At 41.9% G+C, this 20,295-nt stretch overlaps 1 protein-coding gene across 1 annotated transcript; it reads left to right on the top strand.

The window, feature by feature from the left end:
• The first annotated feature begins 3,145 nt into the window (after positions 1-3,145).
• Positions 3,146-9,241, top strand: CCDC190 (coiled-coil domain containing 190). The gene is made up of 4 exons (XM_037504448.2): positions 3,146-3,287; positions 4,207-4,405; positions 7,689-7,815; positions 8,599-9,241. The coding sequence occupies exons 2-4, from the start codon at positions 4,210-4,212 to the stop codon at positions 9,176-9,178; spliced, it is 903 nt and encodes a 300-aa protein (XP_037360345.1). The 5' UTR covers positions 3,146-3,287; positions 4,207-4,209; the 3' UTR covers positions 9,179-9,241.
• The last annotated feature ends 11,054 nt before the right edge of the window (positions 9,242-20,295 follow it).

Raw genomic sequence — 20,295 nt, 5'->3', positions numbered from 1 at the left:
TGTGACAGTTATGGGGACTCTTTGAGTTGTTTCTATTCTGTCAGGGACATCTTAAATTCCTGAGGTCCAATGTCAAAAAAAAATCTCTTCCATAAATTTTGTCTGCTTTTTAAACTATTGCATATAGAAAAGTAATTCAGTAATTCTACTTCCTATTACACAATCTATGTTGGAAACAGGAATTAACTTTTATTGAACATCTACTATGCACCAAATACTTTACATTCACTCTATTATTCAATTCTATCCGAAATCCTATGATAAAGGAATTATTAATCCATTTTGCAGATGCAGAAACTGAAAGACATGATGGAATTAATCTAGTATGAATTTTCATACTTCTTATTAAGGTACAAAATAGTTACTTCAGCTCAGATTATTTGACAATAAAAGGATGCTTCCCTCACATACAACAAAAAGAGAGAAAAATACATGCATGTGAAAAAATGAAATCCATCCTATAAAATTCATTTTCATCATAATTATTTTCCTCAGAAGTCTAAACTTTATTCTCTGGTGGTGATAGCAGGGACATGATCTGGGATGACTGCATTTTATATTTCTAAGCTCTCTTTTGTTGATTTTTCTTTCTTGTGTCCTAATGATATCATGGGCAGATTTTATTTCTGCCACTATAGTTATAAAAAAATTCATCCCTCTTTGAAGTTTCAATCTTATGAAATTTAAAGCCTTTCCTCAGGCCTCCCCAGTGGTGCAGCGGTTAAGCGCTGGGTTGCGAAGCTGCCCACAGCCTCTGCAGCGCCGGTTCGATCCCCGGCTGCTCCCCGGCCACCAGAGGAGGGTCCCACATGGTGCCAGACCAATCCTGCCACCCGCTGCTCCCCTCAGCAGTGTACTTCGGTCCTTCTGCCTGCTCTGCTCCCCGCTCTGGCTCTGGTGAATTCTCTCACCCTCCCGTGCTTCTGACTGTACTCAGTGCTTGTATAAATAAATAAATCTTTAAAAAAAAAAAAAAAAGGAAACACCCTTTCTGTTAAAAAAAAAAAAAAAACCTTTCCTCACTGGAGTCTCAGGAATTGGAGATGCAGAAGGAGGATCATCTCTCAGCCTATTAATCTTCCCTCTCCAGTCATTGGGGGTGGAGAGAGGAACATAGTTCAGTTTCTATATCTCCCCTCCCTTTTCTTTCTAATACTCAATCTCTGTGAGTTTTCGGGGTAGAAATGCAGTAAAAGGGATAGTTGCAGAGGTAATACTGGTAATACTGGTCTTTTTCTGACTAATTTTGTTCCATGTGTCCCTGTCATCCTCTACTATTAAATGTGTGGTTGTCATGAGATAGTTCACCTTCAGTTGAGCCCCTATGTTCCTGTGATGTCTGTTCTATGCCTACATTGGGAGAGGTATCATCTTATTTGAGCTAAAATATTCCAAGGGCAGTGGTGTGGCTTCTGCTACTAAATAAGCCCTATACTCCTTTGTTTCAGGTCTAATTCCCTATCCAGGATTGGATCTCAGGCCCAGAGTCCTAGCCACTAGACCACCATAGACTTGTGTCTAATGAAGCTGCAGCAAGAACTTCACTGATGCCCAGATAAGCAAGAGAAAAGAGGCAAATTTATTTAGAGAAATAGATATAAAGTAAAAGTTTATGAAGGAGAAAAGGAACAGAAACAAAGTGTGACTTCCAGGCTCATGGAACCTCAGGCAATATATTTCGTCTTTTCCTAATTATTCTAAAGCCCCATTAGTCTCTTTGTGATTGGTTAGTTCTTGGTGGTCTCACTCACTCTGTCTTAATGTGTCTGTGCTCAGAATTATATCTTTTTTTTTTTATTCCTCCTGTCCAGGAATGTCCTGCTGCCCCTAATTCTGGGGGTGTTTGATTAATTCCCCTTGGAATTTGTTGCCCTGATCTCTGGAGCCTTCTCTATTTACCCCAGGTTTTTCTTATTTTATTGTGACCTTAGAAGCATCTGCTTGTCCTGAGACTCACCTTCGCAAAGAACAAGGTCCACTGGGTAACCCTCAATGGGAACTAGGATAAGTTTGACCACCTCTCTCTAGGATGCTACATTAAGACTCATTCTTGCCCTTCAGCCTTGGATTACTTCTGCAAACCTCCCCTCTCAAGTTCTCTCTCAAGGTGACATGCAGGAACCAAGCTTTTCTAAAACAAAAATTCCCTTTGACCATCAGCTCTGCTGCCAAAAAATCGTTGAGCGGGGCCTGTTCTGTAGCGGGGCCTCTAGCTGGGGCAGGGGAGACCAGTTTCCTTGTTTCTCATTCTCTATGATGATTTTCTGGGAGCCACACCTATTCATTTAAATTTTGTAAATAAGAAAATTACTTCATGGGAAGGGTGGGAAAGGGATTAGTTCCCACTGAGAGAATGATGGTGCTTCTTCTCCCCAGTGATTTCCTTATAATAGGCTGTTTGCTAGGTGATGATTATGAGTAATAGGCTCCATTTAGCTGCCTCTCAGTCAGCTCTGGGGGATTAATAGGGCCCCCTATTGACAGATCTCTTTAGACTGTGGCATATTAATGCCTCTTGTTTTCAGATGAAACCCTAAGTCAATAGGATAAATCCTTCTTAATATCTTGTTCTATAACTAATATTTCACTTCAGCTTTCTACTGCAGCTGTCCAAGATACGATCACAAATGTTGATTTAAATTTCACTTTGCCTAACGCTGTTGTCACAACTTTGAAAATGTTAATAAGTACAAGAAACATGGACGGAAGCCTGGGAAAAGTCAATATGGTGTGCAATAATGCAAAATAAACAAGTTAGCTACTCACCTGCACAAAATGTGCATAATCTGACAAAAAGACTGGGTGACTTTCTGACCTGGTTTCCAAGAGGGAATGGCCATGAAAGGGGCCAGAGGGGGTATGGCAAAAGAGGAGGGTACAGAGAGAGGGGGAGAGATTGAGAACACAGTCACACTCCTTCTTTCATTCCTGGCTCCCATGGACACAGCTCAGAAGGAGCACTGTGGGCCCCACAAGGGAGGGCTGGGAGCTGGCAGGCTTCCCTAACTCTAACAGCTATTTAGAGCCCTAGTCTCTCTGCAAGGGATTGGTGCCCATGCCCAAGGAGTGAACATTCCTGCCCGGGGGAAGGCCTGGGAGAGAGGGCTTTCAAGGGTACTTAACATTCTTCCCCATAGTTCTCTCAAAAGGTCCTTCTCTCTCCCCACTCCCTAACACCAAACACTGAAGTTTACTGAAGAAAAATAAATAAGTTCATTCATCCAGACTCAGCCTGCCATCACAAAAGAAACAAGCAGCATTCTCCTGGAGAGAAGGCTGATTTGTAGGTAAGTGCTACTCACCTTATTCTTTAATAAAAGGTCAGGCTACATTTCAGACTGTAAGGCAAGATTTCTTGAAATTTAACTCTTTTCTGTGTCCTGAACTTATGCTCCCCTTTAACACTAAGCTTCTCCTGGAGTATTGTCACCAAAGCCTAATGGTAGAAATTCATTTTCATCCTGGGCACAAGTGGGCACTTAGCTCTGAGGTAAGTATTGCAAAGGGCGCAAAGGAAAGGAAAGATATGTCCCTGCCAGTTGGGGCAATGGAGCTGGAAGAAGGAAGAAGGTGGTATGGGCTTGGTTTTTGGCTAGAGAAACATAGAAAGGACCCAAGGGCTAGGAAGATGAGTAAAGAGGGAGCAGGGCTTATGTCCAGCTCTTACCATGGCGCCTGGCACACGGGAGGCTCCTGGCCACTGAACCCGTGTGTGGGATGAATAAACTGAAGAGTCACTGAGTGGTATAGAATGGATTTCTCTTATTGGGTGAATAATGCTTTATATATGTAAAGTATTTCTATTTTTTTCTCACAAAGAGTTATTTTTATGCTTTTTTTTATTTAAATAATAAATTTTATTTTTATATTCCCCCATACAATTGCAAACCCCCCATTCTGACCCCAATCCCTCCCCTCCCGCCCCCCACTTTGGAGCAATCCAATTGGTGACTGTGTAGGTATTTTATTGGCAAAGATATTGATGCTCAGAGCAAAGACTATCTTCCATCCTTTATGTCACTCAAGAACTCATTTGATCATAGAGCAAAACTGCCAATGGTGGTTGGCAGATGAAGTCTGACTTGGCAGCTATGGTTTCAGAATGACATAGGCTTCAGACACTGCTCTCTGATGGAAAGTCAGGGGTCAGAGATGACTCCTGCTTTCCAGGGTAGTAATGGGAGAATCTTGTTTTCTTGTCTCTAGACCATGAACCGCTTAGACAGACACATGGTCAGGGGGCCAGTATACAAGCACTTTGACTTGGAGAGGAAGAACGCCAAGCAGGCTGAGGCTAGACTCAGCCAAAAACTGCAGAGGTTGGAGGTGGTCTGCCTGTACCACGTGAAGCTGCTGACCAAGGAACAAAGACAGCTCCAGAGGGACCTGCAGAGATTGCAGCAAGGTAAGGCTTTGGAAATGAGCAGGCAGAGCAGGCAGAAAGCATCGTGGCTCAGTTCAGATGACAAGGACCCTTTTAGACCTGACACCTAGAAAGCAAGACCTTCTGATCTGAACCTGGATGTCAGATGCCTCACCCTCCCTTCCTCAATGATACTGCTCCCTGGAGCAGCCCCTGAGCAAACCTTCTGGAACGTACCCTTCTTAGGCTCCCAGCCATATTAACTTATCATATTTGCTCTCTCGTGCTTTAATCATTATTTTTCTACTTTTAAATTTTATTTTTCATTCTGCTTTCCTTTTACTATATCTGGCCTGGTTAGGTTTCACCTCATTACTTACACCTGGTTAGCAACCATTTATTGAGCAACTGTTAATGTGCAAATCACTTTATAAAAGGAAGCTAAAAAAATGATCTCTGGATCAACAACCAGAAAGCAGTACAGAAAGAGAGCGGGCTCTAATGACAATTTTCAACACTCACCAAACCTGAGATGCAGGCTCTTCCTTTCCTCTGTGCAAAGTATATTTCTCAAAGTCTGTTCACAGGAGAGCCCATAGATTTTGCTTAGATTAGAAAATTTCAAACGACAATTGTATAGGTACTGTGTTTTCTTTGTCTTCTTAAGCCAGAGGACAAATACTTCCATTATTTCCTCAAAGAGGCCTCTTTGCCCATAAGCTGTGTGCTCATAGTCTTTAAACAATTGCCTCCCATAAAACCTGCTTCCTGCCTTTCCAAATGTATATATCACTGAGAAGATGATCCAGTTAATAACGACTATTTAACTCAATAGCTATCGCAAAAATGTTACAATATCAAAAAGGAATGATTAGTTAGTAACTGCTGATCATTCTAGAGGGAAAGGCTAGATGATTACAGAATTCCAGACTTTCCAGAATCATCAATACCATTTGGTAAAATGAGGGAAAGAAAACTGCCTGACCACTGATTCTATCTTCCCCATTAAAACATGGTGGCTAAGAACACAGACTCTGGACCCAGACTGCAGGGTTGAAGTACTGGCAGTGACTTATCAGCTGTAAGGTTTTGGGCAGATTACTAGAACTGTCTGTGCCTCAAATGTGAAATGGAAATGATGTTACCTGCCACCAGAAGTTATATGAGGATTTAGTTAGCTCCTACCTAAACACAAATAAGTGCTAGGTAAGAGCTTATTCTTAACAGTCAATAAAAGATTATTACAAGATTGCAGTTCTTCTAGTGCTTGTTGAAAACTGCCATAGTTGTACAGATTGCAGAAAAATAGTTCTCCTTTGTCCATCATAAAAATGATTGGATTTTAATATCCCTTCAAAGTCCAGCATAGAACACTTATATCTCAGCTATTGAAAATGACAGTCTCTTCTTGCATACAGCAGATGCCAGGACTCGGAGCCCTGACAGTGACAGATCATATTCAAGAGGAAAGTCAGGTGTCACAATTGAATGTAAAATATGTTAGGTCTACACAACTAATATAAAGGATACAAGAGTCAAGAGAAATATCCAAATGTTTGGCCAGGGAATTATTTCTAACCTCCTGCTTTAGATTTGAAAGATAACCCTAAGAGAGTACTGAACATCTGCACTTTCGATTTCCCTGCCTGTAATAAAAGGTTAAACCAAACCAGAATGGAAAAGGATCTGAGATGCCATGGAGTTGCTTCCCACTTCAGTTCTTGAAAAGGACACTGAACATGAGATGCTCACTCCCTGGGTGGCCTGAGGCAGACTGTCCTTTTGAGCAGAGAGTTTGTTTCAGTGCCAGGTCGTATGGAAAGTCTGGACCAGGGGGCAGAAACTGATTCAGATGCCTCTTTCTCTGCATCCTTTAGAAAGACTTCTCCCCTCTGAGCCTCAGACTGCTTGATAGTAAAGTGTAGGAAAGGAAAGGACCACTACGTAGTGAGTGCCAGAACTTATCAGGCACTATACGAGGGAATAATGTTCCATGATTCGTTACACACCATTGTTATTGAAATGCAACTATATGCCAGTTGGGGGATTGTTTAAAATGCATATTCCTAGGCCTCATCTGTAAAGACTCGGATCAGTAGGTTATGAATTAGCCTATGAATCCACATTTTTCACTGAGATGATGATAAGGAAGATTACGCTGGCACAGGCATTTTGTGGGCCAGACTGTATGAAACCATCACAGTTACTCAGCGACACTGCAATGCAAAAAATTTGAAAAAACAGGTCTCCACCCTCCCAACACTCACATTTAACATGCTTGTGAAAATTTGTGATAGAAAATGCTAGTTGGTAAAGTGAATTTATTTACAGAGCATGGCAGGAGTTCCTGTGTCTATCAAAGGGCCTCAGGTAAGTTCTTACACAAGAGGTGGTAGGTAGACAGAAGCCTAGGGGAGGAGACTGCAGGTTGCCAGAGAGTCAGGGAGGGGGTGACCACCCTGTCTTGAGGTCTAGGGTCTCAGCAGCAACTATGACTACAGGATGCTGAGATACCAACTCAGAGAAAAATTCCACTTAATTATGGCCTGCAGTTACAGACATGCCTCAAGCAGGTAAGAGGTCACATAATTGAGATGAACAAAACAATAGCCCCCCCCCAATTGTTCTCACCCAGTGATATTGTTTTCAAAACACCATGCTTGCCAAGTAAAACATTCAAATAAAACCTCCAATGGGCCTAGCTAGTCATCATCAACCAGTCTCAGTATTTCTAAATCCTCAGTAACATGTTCTAGGTAAACCCTGCGGGGCTGCTTGAGATTTTTCTGTTTCCATCCATCACACCAGATCAGCCTCACATGCCATGCAGTCTGGGGGGCCTTACACAGTGGCTCTCTGGAAGCCTGTTTTCCAGAAGTCTTATCCTTCTTCTCCTAAGGTGTCAGAGTGTTTGAGCTGTCATAGCACAGGACACATACTGGGAGCTTAAACAACAGAACTTTATTGTCCCATAGTTCTGGAGACTAGAAGTCTAAAATCAAGGCCTTTGCAGGCTTAGATCCTTCTGAGAGTTGTGAGGGAAGGATCTGTCCTGGGCCTCTCCTTGTCTTATCCATGGTCATCCTCTCCCAGTCTCTCTTCATGCTGCCTTCCTTATCTTCATGTCTGCATTTCTGTTTGTTATAAAGTCACCAGCGTGTGGGATTAGCACTCACACTAACGACCTCATCTTTACTAGGCTATCTCCATAAAGGCCCTATCTCCAAATAAGACCACATTCTGAGTAACTGGGGTTGAGAACTCCAACATAGAACATCTAGGAAGACCACACTTTAACCCTTAACACTTATTAATTAACTCAAAGCAGCTATAATGAAGAAAAAGTTCTCCTCCTACTTTGGGAATGGAATTCAGAAAAGACAAGAAGATGTTCCTGCATCCTCACCACAGGGAAGGCAAAAGAACAGAGTTCCACAGGCCAATACTATCAGGTAAGAAAATGCTTACCAAACGCATGGGTATGACGCTCAATCCCTCTCACCAACTGATCTTTTTTTATTTCTTTTTTAAAATAGAACAAATGCTGGCTAGGAACATTATGTAGGTCTTGGTTGTGCAGTCTTATAATTCAACATCCATATATACTCCATTATATTCACCACCAATAATACAGTACCCATCCATGACCACACAGTGGGCCCCTTTGCTCTCTTTACATCATCCTCTCCCTGAGAAAATGCTGCCTTCATGCTTCTCCTTTTTTTTTTTTTTTTTTTTTTTTATATAGAGGCATGCTTTATTTATTTGTTTGCTGGTTTCTTTGTTTGTTTTGTTTATACATGCACTGGGTACAGTCAGAAGCGCGGGAGGGCGAGAGAATTCACGAGAGCCAGAGCGGGGAGCAGAGCAGGCAGAAGGACCGAAGTACACTGCTGAGGGGAGCAGCGGGCGGCAGGAGAGGTCTGCGCGCCATGTGGGACCCTCCTCCGGTGGCCGGGGAGCAGCCGGGGATCGAACCGGCGCCGCAGAGGCCGCGCGCAGCTTCGCAACCCAGCGCTCAACCGCTGCGCCACCGGGGAGGCCCCATGCTTCTCCTTTTTAAGCAGAGACATTTCCCCACATTTTACCACCATTCCCGCCTCCACCCATTTCTCACCCACATTATCACCTCAGCTGATACTACACTGAAGGGGACTGTGGTCTAATATCTAGAAAGATCAAAATAAAAGCCTCTTTACTGGTTTTCAGAGATTTTTTTTAACGCCTTTTCACAGAGCATCAGCGATCATTGAGACCCAAGAAACAAATAAAGCTAAGCCCCCGATTCCTCGGGCCCATCACACTGGCCTCAAGGTTCGCATGAAAGGCAAAGAGCAGTCATTACCTCAAAATCATAGAACTTCCCACCTCATAGAAGAGAAGCCACAAGTCCAAGAGGAAGAGTCTATAGTTCCACCCAAAGGCAAAGAGTCCAACAACAACATGTCTACTCTACATCGAGATCAAGAAGTTCCCACTGATACCTCAGACCCAGGCCCCACCTCCAGCCCTGCCACTGAGAGCACCTCATCCTATGTCAATGGGACCAGGTCAGAGGAGGCCAACCTACAGGCAGATCTCCATGCTGGGAAACAAATCCCTCCAAGTCCCATGGAATGTGCAGGAAATCACAAAGGCCAGTCCACAGAGCCATCCTACTTAGAGTTGTTCATGAGGGTCAGAAATGCCCACTACCTTCGCCACAGGGTTCCCCCTGAGTCTGAGAGATTGCTCAGCATCCGAGAAATATTCGGGCATGAGGAACCCTTTGAGCCCAGAGCAGCAAAGGAGCATGAGAATGGGGTGACCACCTAAGCGACTTCCTGTCTACTGTCTAATAGTCTCACAATAACATGTATCATAATGACAGTAAAAAAAGTAAAGATGAAATATTAATTAAAAAATGAGATTTTTGGGCCTCCCCTAGTGGCGCAGCGGTTGAGTGCTGGGTTGCGAGACTGCCCGCAGCCTCTGCAGCACCAGTTTGATCCCCAGCCACCGGCGAGGGTCCCACAAAAAAATAAATAAATAAATAAAAATACGAATACCTTTAAAAAAAAAATGAGATTTTTTAAAGTAAAACATAGTAAGATAAAAATAAAAATTAGCTTACAGTGTGATCATTAAAGAAATGTGTTCCTCAAGTAAATATAGTAATTTTATTTTAAACCCTCGGGGTGTTTTTTTTTTTTTTTTTTTTTTCCTTTTACAGGAATATAATCTTTCATTGAATAAGAAATGCTAGTATATGAAAAATGAGCGGAAGGATGACTCTTTTGCAGACATTTTAAGCAACACACATCTGTTGCTAATGTCATCAAAAATATGAATCGACATTGATGACAAGACTTTTCCTGAAAGGAAAAGTACTAAGGCTGTGATTTCAGTTCCTCCCTTTTCTTCTAGGAGATTCTTATGGTGCCACCTGCTGGCAAAATGGTATAATTCTTCTCTTTGTTTTAGTTTCATGTCTAAAGATATGAATATGAACACATTTCACTCCTATGTGAGAGGTAAAGACACAAATCAAACAAACAATCAAAACAAAACAAAACAAAACTCTCAAGTTCTGCTAAAAGAATGGGGTCACCAGAGGGGAGAATAGTAACTCATAGTAACTCATTTGGTCTATAAATAAAAACCTGCTCTCTGACACAGCTCTGGGCTCTTTCTTAAAGCCCTTTACTTGTTTCAGTTCCAGACAGCTCTGTTTTAGTTTTCTCATTTCCATTTTTTAAAATTTTATTTTATTTCCTTAACATTGTTGTTCATTTTGTACAATAATTGGCTTCTCCCCTCTGGTGTAGTCCCCAAAGTTCTCCCGCCACCATATCATCCCTAACCCATCACCATAATTCCTTGTGTTCTTCCCTCCCCTGTTTTGTTTCTCTTTTCCATTTTCAATCTGCTCACATTAAACTTTGGATCCTAACAAAAACAATAATGAACAATATGGTTCCTTCTCCGTTCCTCTGGACTCCAAAGATTTCAAAAAGTTTCTAAATTTCTCCTAAACACACTTGAAATGCCATTGAAACCTATCAAGAACAAGCTGGGAGTACAAGGGGAGGAACTAAAATGGTTAGTAATCATTGCTTCCAGGAGGCTACTGCAACCCGGATGACACTGTAGTTGACTCTAGTTGCCCTCAGTTCCCAGCCAGCCCTCCAAATACCACACGGAATAAGTAGTATCTTAAGTCAGAGGAAAACAATATTTCATTGCTGTGTCTGTTAGACATGTTTTCCACCTAATGAAGAGCAAAATATAATAAGAGCAATTTTGTTTTTTCACCAGAGCCTTTCAGAGAAGACTCAAAATGAGCCTCTTAGCCTGAATTCCCTCAGTCTAGCAAGTTTTGCTGTATAATGTAAACCTCAGTCTGCATAGAACTATATTGGCTCTCTATTCCATAGAAATGCACAGTTTGATCTTTAGTGGTTAGTTCACGCAAAAGAATCACTTCACTATTTTACTAGCTTAATTTTGAGTGACATATTGATTATTGATCATATATTTTTATATTTAACATCAGTGATCATCAAGGTATCATTTAATAAACTGGAATTTTATTTGAAATTTTAATTTCTTAAACCTTTATTTTTAATAATTTTCAATCTAAGAATTAAATGTTATCTATAGAATAACAGTTATCATTATGTTGTGTCATTGCAATTATCCTATGCTAATTTGTATTTTAATAAATTATTTTAATCTCATTTTTAATCTATATTTGATTCATTTATGTAAGGAATAGAAAATGCCAAGGTAAGAGAAATCATTCATGTTTGCCCTGTGCCCAAATATAAGAAATCTTTCACCTTTACCCCCCATCAACAGCCTGCAAGACTGCTAGCTCGTAGAACACGTCTCCTATCAAGTGCCTTGAGTGGTTAAGTGAGGAGCTTACAATATCCTCCACGGACAGGAAGGAAAAGAGCTTTAGACTCAACATCATGGCCCTTGGCAGCTCATCATTTATTTATTTTTAATTTATTTTCATAAACACTAATAGAGCAATAACTACTAAATGCCAGATACTGTTCTAAGCATTTTATAAATATTGACCTAGAACTTCCTCCACAGAGTGATCACTCCTATCTCAAGGAGAGCTCAGAAGAGCAGAGAGAGCTGACTTTCTATCTTATTTTTAGAGTCCTTCAAGCTCTAGCTGGGGAAATTAGTGACCTAAAACTCAGAGTCATCAATATTGGATGAAAACTAACGAGGTGGGAAGTCATAGTCTCTTGGACAGCCCAGTATAGTCCCACCTGGGGTTTAAGTCAAGGAAGAGGACAGGTTGGCCTGAAACTCCCTAAAAGGTATGTGAGCCTCTGAAAGCTGATAATATGCTTCTACGAACCCTGCCAACTGCCTACAGCACAATCCTTCAAAGGAATTTTCTGAGTCCATTTCCAGATACTCTCTCACAAAAAAAGCCAACAGACTCTTTAGAAAGGAACAGTCTATCATTAACTCCCCGATTTTATAAAAAAAAAAAAAAAACAGTCTCACACCTTCCATTGTGACTTAAATACAAACCCAGGGATCTGTATTCAGCAGATATCTGATCTGTATCTGATCTGTTATCAGCACAGAGCACTGATAACACACTCCCACCTGGGCCAGCAGCAGCTGGGTTTTACAGGACAAGCCCAATGACCGGATTCAAAGGAACTGAACAGAGGAAGAGAGGGCGACAGAACTCACTCACCACCAGTCTCCTCCATCACTCAAACTAGAGTCTATTCCATGTGCTTCGAGGAGACCCATGCCTGAAAGACTATGGTAGCACAGTGCCAGAGATATAAGATGGCCCTGAAAGACCAGCAGGAAAACATTAAAAGGACAGTCAGTGGCAGTGAGGATATGACAACAGCATGGACCTGGAAGGAGCGTTCTTAGGGAGTACAGAAGGATGGAACATACTAAGACAAAGCACAGAGGCACAGCAGGCTGGTCCTGGGGAGATTAAATGTAGAGACAGGAGGTAGGACGATGAGTCTGAACAGGTAGTAGCTTTAGGCAGACCAAGGACTCACCACCTTATACCTCTAACTGAAAGGGACCTCTAACTGAAAGATTGAATCTTGTTAAGAAAACAATGTACCTGAAATCAAACAGGACAAGAGACAAAAGACAGTAAGATGCTATAGATGGTGTTGTTCTATGGGTGGTTGAAGAGGAAAGGTGAAAAATCAGGAACAGGCTAATAGCTTAACAGCTTAGCAAAGCTAAGTGTGAGCAGTGTAACCTCAGAGGAAATGCAACACCACTAGCTAAGACCTGCCAAGCTTCCAATGCGGGAACAATGAGATGAGGTCAAGTTTGAGGAGCAAGTGGCAGAATAAGCGCTGCTCTACCTTTACATGTCAAGGAGGAAAAGGAAGTGAAGACAGAGTAACTGGCAAGATAGAAAGGAAATCAGCAAAAGGAAGTGTCTTGGAAGCTAAATGAAGAAAGTGCTTCAATTGGGCGGAAGTGATGACTGGCAAGGGAGATGAGGACCCCAGCAAGAGAATGAAGGTCATGTTGTCAATGACAAGAACTGTTTTAATCACAGGGCTGAGAATGACAGTGTGATGAAGTGGATTTAAGAGAGAAGGAGGCACTGGAGACAGAGACTAAAGGCAGTTCTGAGTTTATTGACAAAGCAGCGTGAACAATCCAAGTTTTAAGTTGCTTGGGGGAAATATGATATTAAGGAGTTTTTTGAATGATTTTTTTTAAGAAGGAAGACAGGACACATTCATTTATTACAAGAATTACTAATTTCTGATTTCATCGTGAAAAACAATGCAAGTGACCTGGAGACTTGGAGACCCACTAAGACACCCATGCCTAGCAGCATTTCTCAGGAGACAACTGTTTCTGTCATCATATTATGACAATACCTGTTCCTATTGACTCACCCCATTTGATATCCCCTCATATTTTTCCTACCACTGTTTCATATGTCAAGGACAAAACTAGGCAGGAAAATGAAGACTTTCACTCCCACACCTACATCTAGACACAGAAGTTACCTTGAAAAGAGACAGAGAAAGATGCTTTCCTGCTTGGCCGATGATTAAGCATGAAGGCTGGGTTGAGACATGCCTGGCCCTAGCTCTGAAGCCTGGGCGCAAAACATAGGCGCAGTAGCCTTGACTACATCTAAAGAGATATGATTATGGCTGCCAAAAAAAGGATTTTTGAGAAAATTTTGTTTTGTTTTCAAAAGAAAATAGTTTAAAGGGTTGATATAAAGTATCATCAGGTTTTCTTTTTTTTTTTTTAAGATTTATTTATTTATTTATATAAACACTGGGTACAGTCAGAAGCGCGGGAGGGTAAGAGAATTCACCAGAGCCAGAGTGGGGAACAGAACAGGCAGACCACCAAAATACACTGCTGAGGGGAGCAGCAGATACTACAGGAGAGGTCTGTGTGCCATGTGGGACCCTCACCTGCAGAGGCTGCAGGCAGCTTCGCAGCCCAGCGCTCAACTGCCGCTCCACTGGGGGAGGCCCAATCATCAGGTTTTCTCTATTCCTAAACAGCTTGCCTTTTGTTGAGAAAATTTGACAGTATCTTGTTGAAGGATCCTTCCTGGAGTGAACTCTCACTCCCACCTTCTGTCATACCTTTCCACCTGGCCCCCACAAAGTGTCCTCACATCTTCCCACACTAGGTAAGATTTCATGGCACCTCACCAGAACCCTCCCCTTTGACTCCCTCACCATCACTTTCACTTTAATGCCCTCACTTTGGAATGGTGTCAGGTATAGACATCTCTCTCAAGTTCAGAAGGCTGATTTTGATCATTTTGGCTCCAATCAGAAACCCAAGGAGAAAATTAAAAAAAAATAACTTATTTTTTTTATTTTTCACCAAGGTAACATTGGTTTACAGCACTGTGCTTGATTTAGGGGTATAGGTTCATTCTTCTTTAAATGCATGTTTCCACACCACACCTACCACAAAGGAACCCATAGTCCTTCACCACAGGCCATTGAGACTCCCCCCCAACCACCCCCCACTCTGCTTTGCTCAATACCTCCCACACTTGCCCTCAATTCTACAGTCAGATATCTGGGGTTTGTTCTGGTTTACTTTTGTCTCTTCTTTGTTTTGTTTTTCTATATTCCACAGGAGTGAAATCATCTGGTATTTGTTATTTGTCTCAAAAAGCATTTAAATAAAGTGTTAGGGATCCCATGTTCTAAAAGCTACTTACTGAGGATACTGGCACAAATGAGAGTTGTCCTTGTTCTTTCCTCCTTTGGGGCTTGTCCTGAGGCAGGCTGTCATCCCATACTCATTAGGTAACTGATACCTGAGGGAGATTAGAAATCAATAGCAGGTGTTAAGGACAGCCACTTCATGAACCATCTTATCTGCCTGTTCTTTTTCAACCAGTTTTTGAGTTTTTCTGAAGCAAGTACAATAACATGATAAAATGTAATCAACAGAGGAGCAAGTGACAAATATTTTCTGCATGAATGAAAGAACTCATTTTTCACTGGTCGGCTATGAGTAAAGACTCATGTAAAACAGGGAGTGGTATAATTACTCTGTGCTTGGTTTTGTGGTGTTCTCTTTTCTTGAACAACTAGAAATTGTGGAAGAAAAGAAAAAACACAAACTAGGAGGAGGAAAGATAAACCAGGGAGATGAGACACGGTGCCCAAAGGAAGACACGTCTTCAGAGGAAGCAAAGAGGGCCATGTATTGAGAAGACAATAACCACAACCTCTCACTGAATATGTCTGGGCCATTTCCTTCCCACACCAAGACAAGATGTTTCAAACAAGCAAAGCTCATTGGAAAATGTCCCCATAAGCAGCTATCTCTGTAAACACAGAAACAAACACCTTACTGTTAGCGAATGCTTAAACCTTGCCTTATTTTTTACATACATGGTGGTGGGGTGGGGGAAGGGTTAAATAGAGACAAAGAAAGGGAGAGGAGTAGGGGGAGAGGGGAAAGAGAGAGAAACAGCACAGGTTATGATTTTGTGAGAGACATTTCAGGTAGCAGTTATGAAAACAGAATCTGGAACTAAACTAACCAGGTTCAAATCCTTGCTTGCTCACCCTGTACCTTCAGCAAGTTACTTAACCTTTTGCCTCTTCTGTGATATGAGGATACTAACAGTGCCTACCTGCAACATGAAAAGTACACACAATACACTTCGAGCAGAGCCTGGTACCTGGATAATTAATTGTTTAATATCATCTCATATACTGGGTCATGACCTCTGTGCATTATTTAGGCACTAGGAGTTGTTACAGGACTGAGAAGAAGGGACGAGGCGAGGATTGGTAAGTAGGATGAATACTGTGTGATTTTAATAGAGATTCAATAATCTAACACCAGCACAGACAATAGATGCAAATCCCAAAAGTAGTAGAATCAATTAATGTCTACCTGGAAAGGCAGTTGAAGGAACCATCCAGAAATCGAGCCACTGTGATGAAGCACTGAGAGTTCCAGTTCTGTTTGACACTTTATGTATTCAAAAGACAAATCATTTTCCTGCCAACAGGTTGGTCATAGCATAAAAGTTGACAGATGCTACCAGATGCTCAGCAGAGATGTGAGGGGGCAAAATCCACTCTACCTCCTGTGCTTGATCACTAGAGTAGTTGAGGGAAGATGCCCACACACTGAACAACTGGAAGGTACTATGAGCCAGCAGGTGGGGACAACCTACTCTCAGTAGAACCCGGAGTCGTGTCTGTCACCTCGATGATCCTTGGGGCGTGTGTGACAAAGGGACTCGGTTTCCTTAAGTCCCGTCTGATTCGGCTGCTCACCCCCTGAGCGCCACCGGTTTGGACAGGTGTGGGAAGGATCTGAATGGGGCCGGGTCTCAGCCTGGCACGCGGACGCGATGACAGGGGCGCACCGATCCCTGGGTCCGCGGAGAGGCACTCGCCTGCTCACCCCAAGGATCAAAAGCACCTTCCTCATCAGCGAGGAGGCCACAAAGACCAAGCACCCAGCGGCAGGACCACCGACCTCAGTTGCCCAAATAGAGTTTATTTCCCCTACTACTGACCCTAGGGCTTGTCGGCGCCAAAGCTGTACCCGCCCGAGCCTGGGCAGGTGTCCAGGCCGCACCTGTACCATCCGCCGGCGCAGTGACTGGGCGACCCCTGCTGGCCAGACCGAGGAGCGCAGGGAGCAGGAGTAGGAACTCGCCACCTGTCGCCTTACTTCATTCACAACCATCCTCGCTGTTCCTACATCCATCTTCGCCTACACGCACATCCTCCTCCCAGGCTCGAGCTGTGTATAAGGTTGTTTGTTTGTTTGTTTGTTTTTTACTAGCAGGTAAAATGTTGACCCACTGTTTGAATCGCAACCCCACTCCACCCCCGCTGTTGTTCTTTCGCTTCATTTCAAATGTAATAATCGATCCCAGGTGTCATTTTTGAGATCATATTCCAATCTCACATCTCTTCTTTCCCTCCTTCGCACTTCTACTTGCAGTCATCTTTGAAAAACTTTCCATTTGTTTTGATTCCTTTGTTTACAGAAGGAAGTATAAAATAATTGGGTTTTGATAAAGAGTTGTAAGTGAATTGTGTATCACAATAAATATTGCATATAGAAGAGGTCACCCCTTTCAACTGCCTACTATTAAAACGGAACCTATATAAATTATTCAAATCAGTTTCCCTCTTATGTATTTTCCTTGGTTTCTCAGCGTCATCTTTCCAAACATTCACCACAAGGAGTGGTGACAACTCCCATGCAGAAGACAAGGAGACAGCTGAATCTTAACCATTTAACAACCTAGAGGTTTTCTCATTTTGAGTGATACATGCTGACAATTAAAAGTAAATTCGAATATATAAACTACAAATTAAGTACTAGGAATGCAAAGACAAGCATTTCAGTTCATCTTCCAGAAGCAGTCATTGTCACAGAACTCAGGTTTCATATAGATCCAGAGACCGTGTGTGTGTGTGTGTGTGTGTGTGTGTGTAATACACATAAAATACACACATTTAGAGGCCTCCCTGGTGGTGCAAGGGGTTACACACAGCACTATGAAGCTGTCCGCAGCCACTGCAGCATGAGTTTGATCCCCGGCCAGGGAGCTACCCACATGGTGCAGCAGACCTCTCCTGTCTCACCCCACTGCTCCCCTCAGCAGTGTATTTCAGTAGACCCACCTGCTCTGCTCCCCACTCTGTCTCTGGTGAATCTTCTCATCCCCCACACCTCCGGCCCGTACCCCATTTGTTGTATGCATAAATAAATCTTAAAAAAAAAACACATTTAACAGCATTTTGTTCACTTAATGCCTATCTATATATACCTGCTTATATTTCTTTACTTCACTTCATACTTTTGGATAACTTTATATTAACACTTTTATTGTATTTTATGATATGCAATATAATTCTTTATCCAGTATCCCTGAGTATGAGCAAAAATGTTTGTTTTCTACTCCTTTGTTATTGGAGGGGGAGGAGAGGGCTCAGGAGGGAAGGGATGCTGCAATGAATGTTCCTGTATAGGTCTAAAATCCCTTATTTGCAATTCCAAAACCTCAAACATTTTGAAAAACAGTTCTTTCAAATTTCTGGCATATTTGACAGCTAAACTAGAACTCAACAGATAGAAAGCTATTTCTAGTCTTTATACTACTTGATGTGGATTTTAGTGTCTTTTCTACTGATGTATCACTGGGCTTGATTACAGGTTTCTATCCCAGCCCCCTGTAGAGTCATTACAAAAAACACTGTATTATGTGCACCAGCTTATCTTCCTAAAATTCAAGCAATTTTAAGTTCTAAAGCAATTCAGCACTAAAGGTTTTAGACAAGTGATGGTGGGCTGCTACAGATATCTTTGTACATATTTATGAGTATGTATCTTAAGAATAAATTTGAAAACAGAGTTGCTAAGGATATGTGCATATAAAATTTTGATGTTGCCAAACTGTTCTTCAAAGGAGTTCATATCACAAACAAAATGGAAATGCCTGTTCTTTCATACCCGGAAAAAAAACCTTTGGGTATTTGCTAAAAGAAGTGAAAGGGTGATCAGTCATGTAGTTTTGAATTCATTTTAGCATGGGTAAGATTAAGCATCTTTAATATTTACTATAGATTTGTGTAAATTCTTTAAGTATTACATTATTGACTCTCCATATTTCAATTCTTTCTCCCATTCCAGTTTATTTGTATCTTGATTTCATGATAATTTATTGTGCACATAGTTTGAATTCTTTTATAATTGTATTTATTCATCATTGATCAATGTGAAATTGGTCTTGCTGTAGAGTATTATATTCGTTTTTGACTGCTTGCTGTCATAACTAATTGTCACACTTGTATTATTTCTCAGTAACGTGGGTCAGTAGTTCAGCACAAATAACTAGATTTTCTGTTCAGAGTTTCATTGGGTTAAAATTGAGGTATTGGTCAGGCAGGTCTCTTTCTGGAGTCTCAGTACATTTCAAATCCATGTTCACTTAGGTCCTTACCAGGATCCTCTTTGCACAGTAAATCCAAGGTCTCTGTTTCCTTGCTGTTTGTCAGGTAGAGGGGCAACCTCAGCCTCCACAGGTCACCAGTCTTCTCCTGTCACCTGTCTTTTCTGCTGCATAGTAGCTTGCAGGCACCACAAGAGTCTCTACTTCAGCTTCAAATTTCCAACTTAACCTCTTTTTCTTCAGGGGCTCATATGACACATTGGGCCCATCTGAATGATCCAGAATAACCTGTCTTTGAAGGCTAACTGTACCACATAAAATAATAGGCATGAGAATAACACAGGGCAAAGACTACCAGGGAAATTTTGAATTCTGCCTATTATAGTCACGAAGCAGAGCACTTTTTTCTTCTTCAGATTATAGGCAGTAGTCACAAATTTTTTTTTAATTAACCACTGATGCAATTTGTTTGGCTATTTTACATTTGGATTTCAGTCAGAAGTGTCAGTGATTTGAGTGGAACTGAGTCCTCACCTTTCCCCCATTCCAACTCACCTAAGGCAAAGAGATAAGTATTTGACAAACTCTGAAGATCCTAACATAAGAACATAAAAATAGACCTACTGTGCAGCCAGTCCCATGGGCTCCATGGGCAAAGTCCTGGGCTCCAAGGTGCCACATTAGACAAAACAATGGAAATCCAGGGGTGTGGATACTCCACAAAGAACTCACTCTGAGTTGATGAGGGAAGGCTAATCCTGGCAAATCTGCCAGATGAAAAGTGTGCTCCAGGAAGCCCTGAGGCTTTAGAGCAAGGTCAGCTGCTCTCCCTATTGTACTTACTCCCATCCAAACAGGTAAGAAAGACCTAGCTTAAATCTTTAGAGGTTGGTGCCTTTCAACTGAAGTTACTTTTGAGCTGCTGGACAGCTGGAATGGCAAACATCAGTAGGACTGAAGAATTCTGCTGGGTTAGCTGTTAAATTGTTACATGGCAGGCCTCCAGTAATGTTTTGTTCAAAGTCATTCCATTGACATATTGATGAGGAAACCACCATCCATTACTGGCTGTGTCACTGTCTGTGAGGGGTTTGTACATCTTCCCTACGTCAAGAGTGTTTTCTCAGAGCGCAGCCATTTCCTCCCATACCCCAAAGTTGTGTACATAAGGTTCACTGGCTCGTCTCAATGGCCCCAGTCAGCACAAGGGTGGGTGTATATAGAGTGATGCCCCCTGTGATGAAAGGGTGTCCTGTCCAGAGTGGGTTCCACTGTGACCCAGAGTTCCTGGGAGAATCTCTGGCCACGAGAGATCCTCCATTGGCTTGGAAATTGTATATTTTACTTCTGCACTATAAGGGTTGCCATTAATATGTTAATAAGTACACCAGATATAATGTCTAAAGTTCATCAGTGGCTTTATCTTCTGATCAATACTTTTAATATCTAACTCCAATCAAGTCTTCCATCTCACATATTGCTGCCTTGCTTTTTC

This window comes from Talpa occidentalis, unplaced genomic scaffold, assembly GCF_014898055.3.
Source record: "Talpa occidentalis isolate TD23 unplaced genomic scaffold, MPIMG_talOcc4v2.1 talOcc4.12, whole genome shotgun sequence".
Taxonomy (NCBI): domain Eukaryota; kingdom Metazoa; phylum Chordata; class Mammalia; order Eulipotyphla; family Talpidae; genus Talpa; species Talpa occidentalis.
This window is presented reverse-complemented; position numbering and strand designations above follow the sequence as displayed.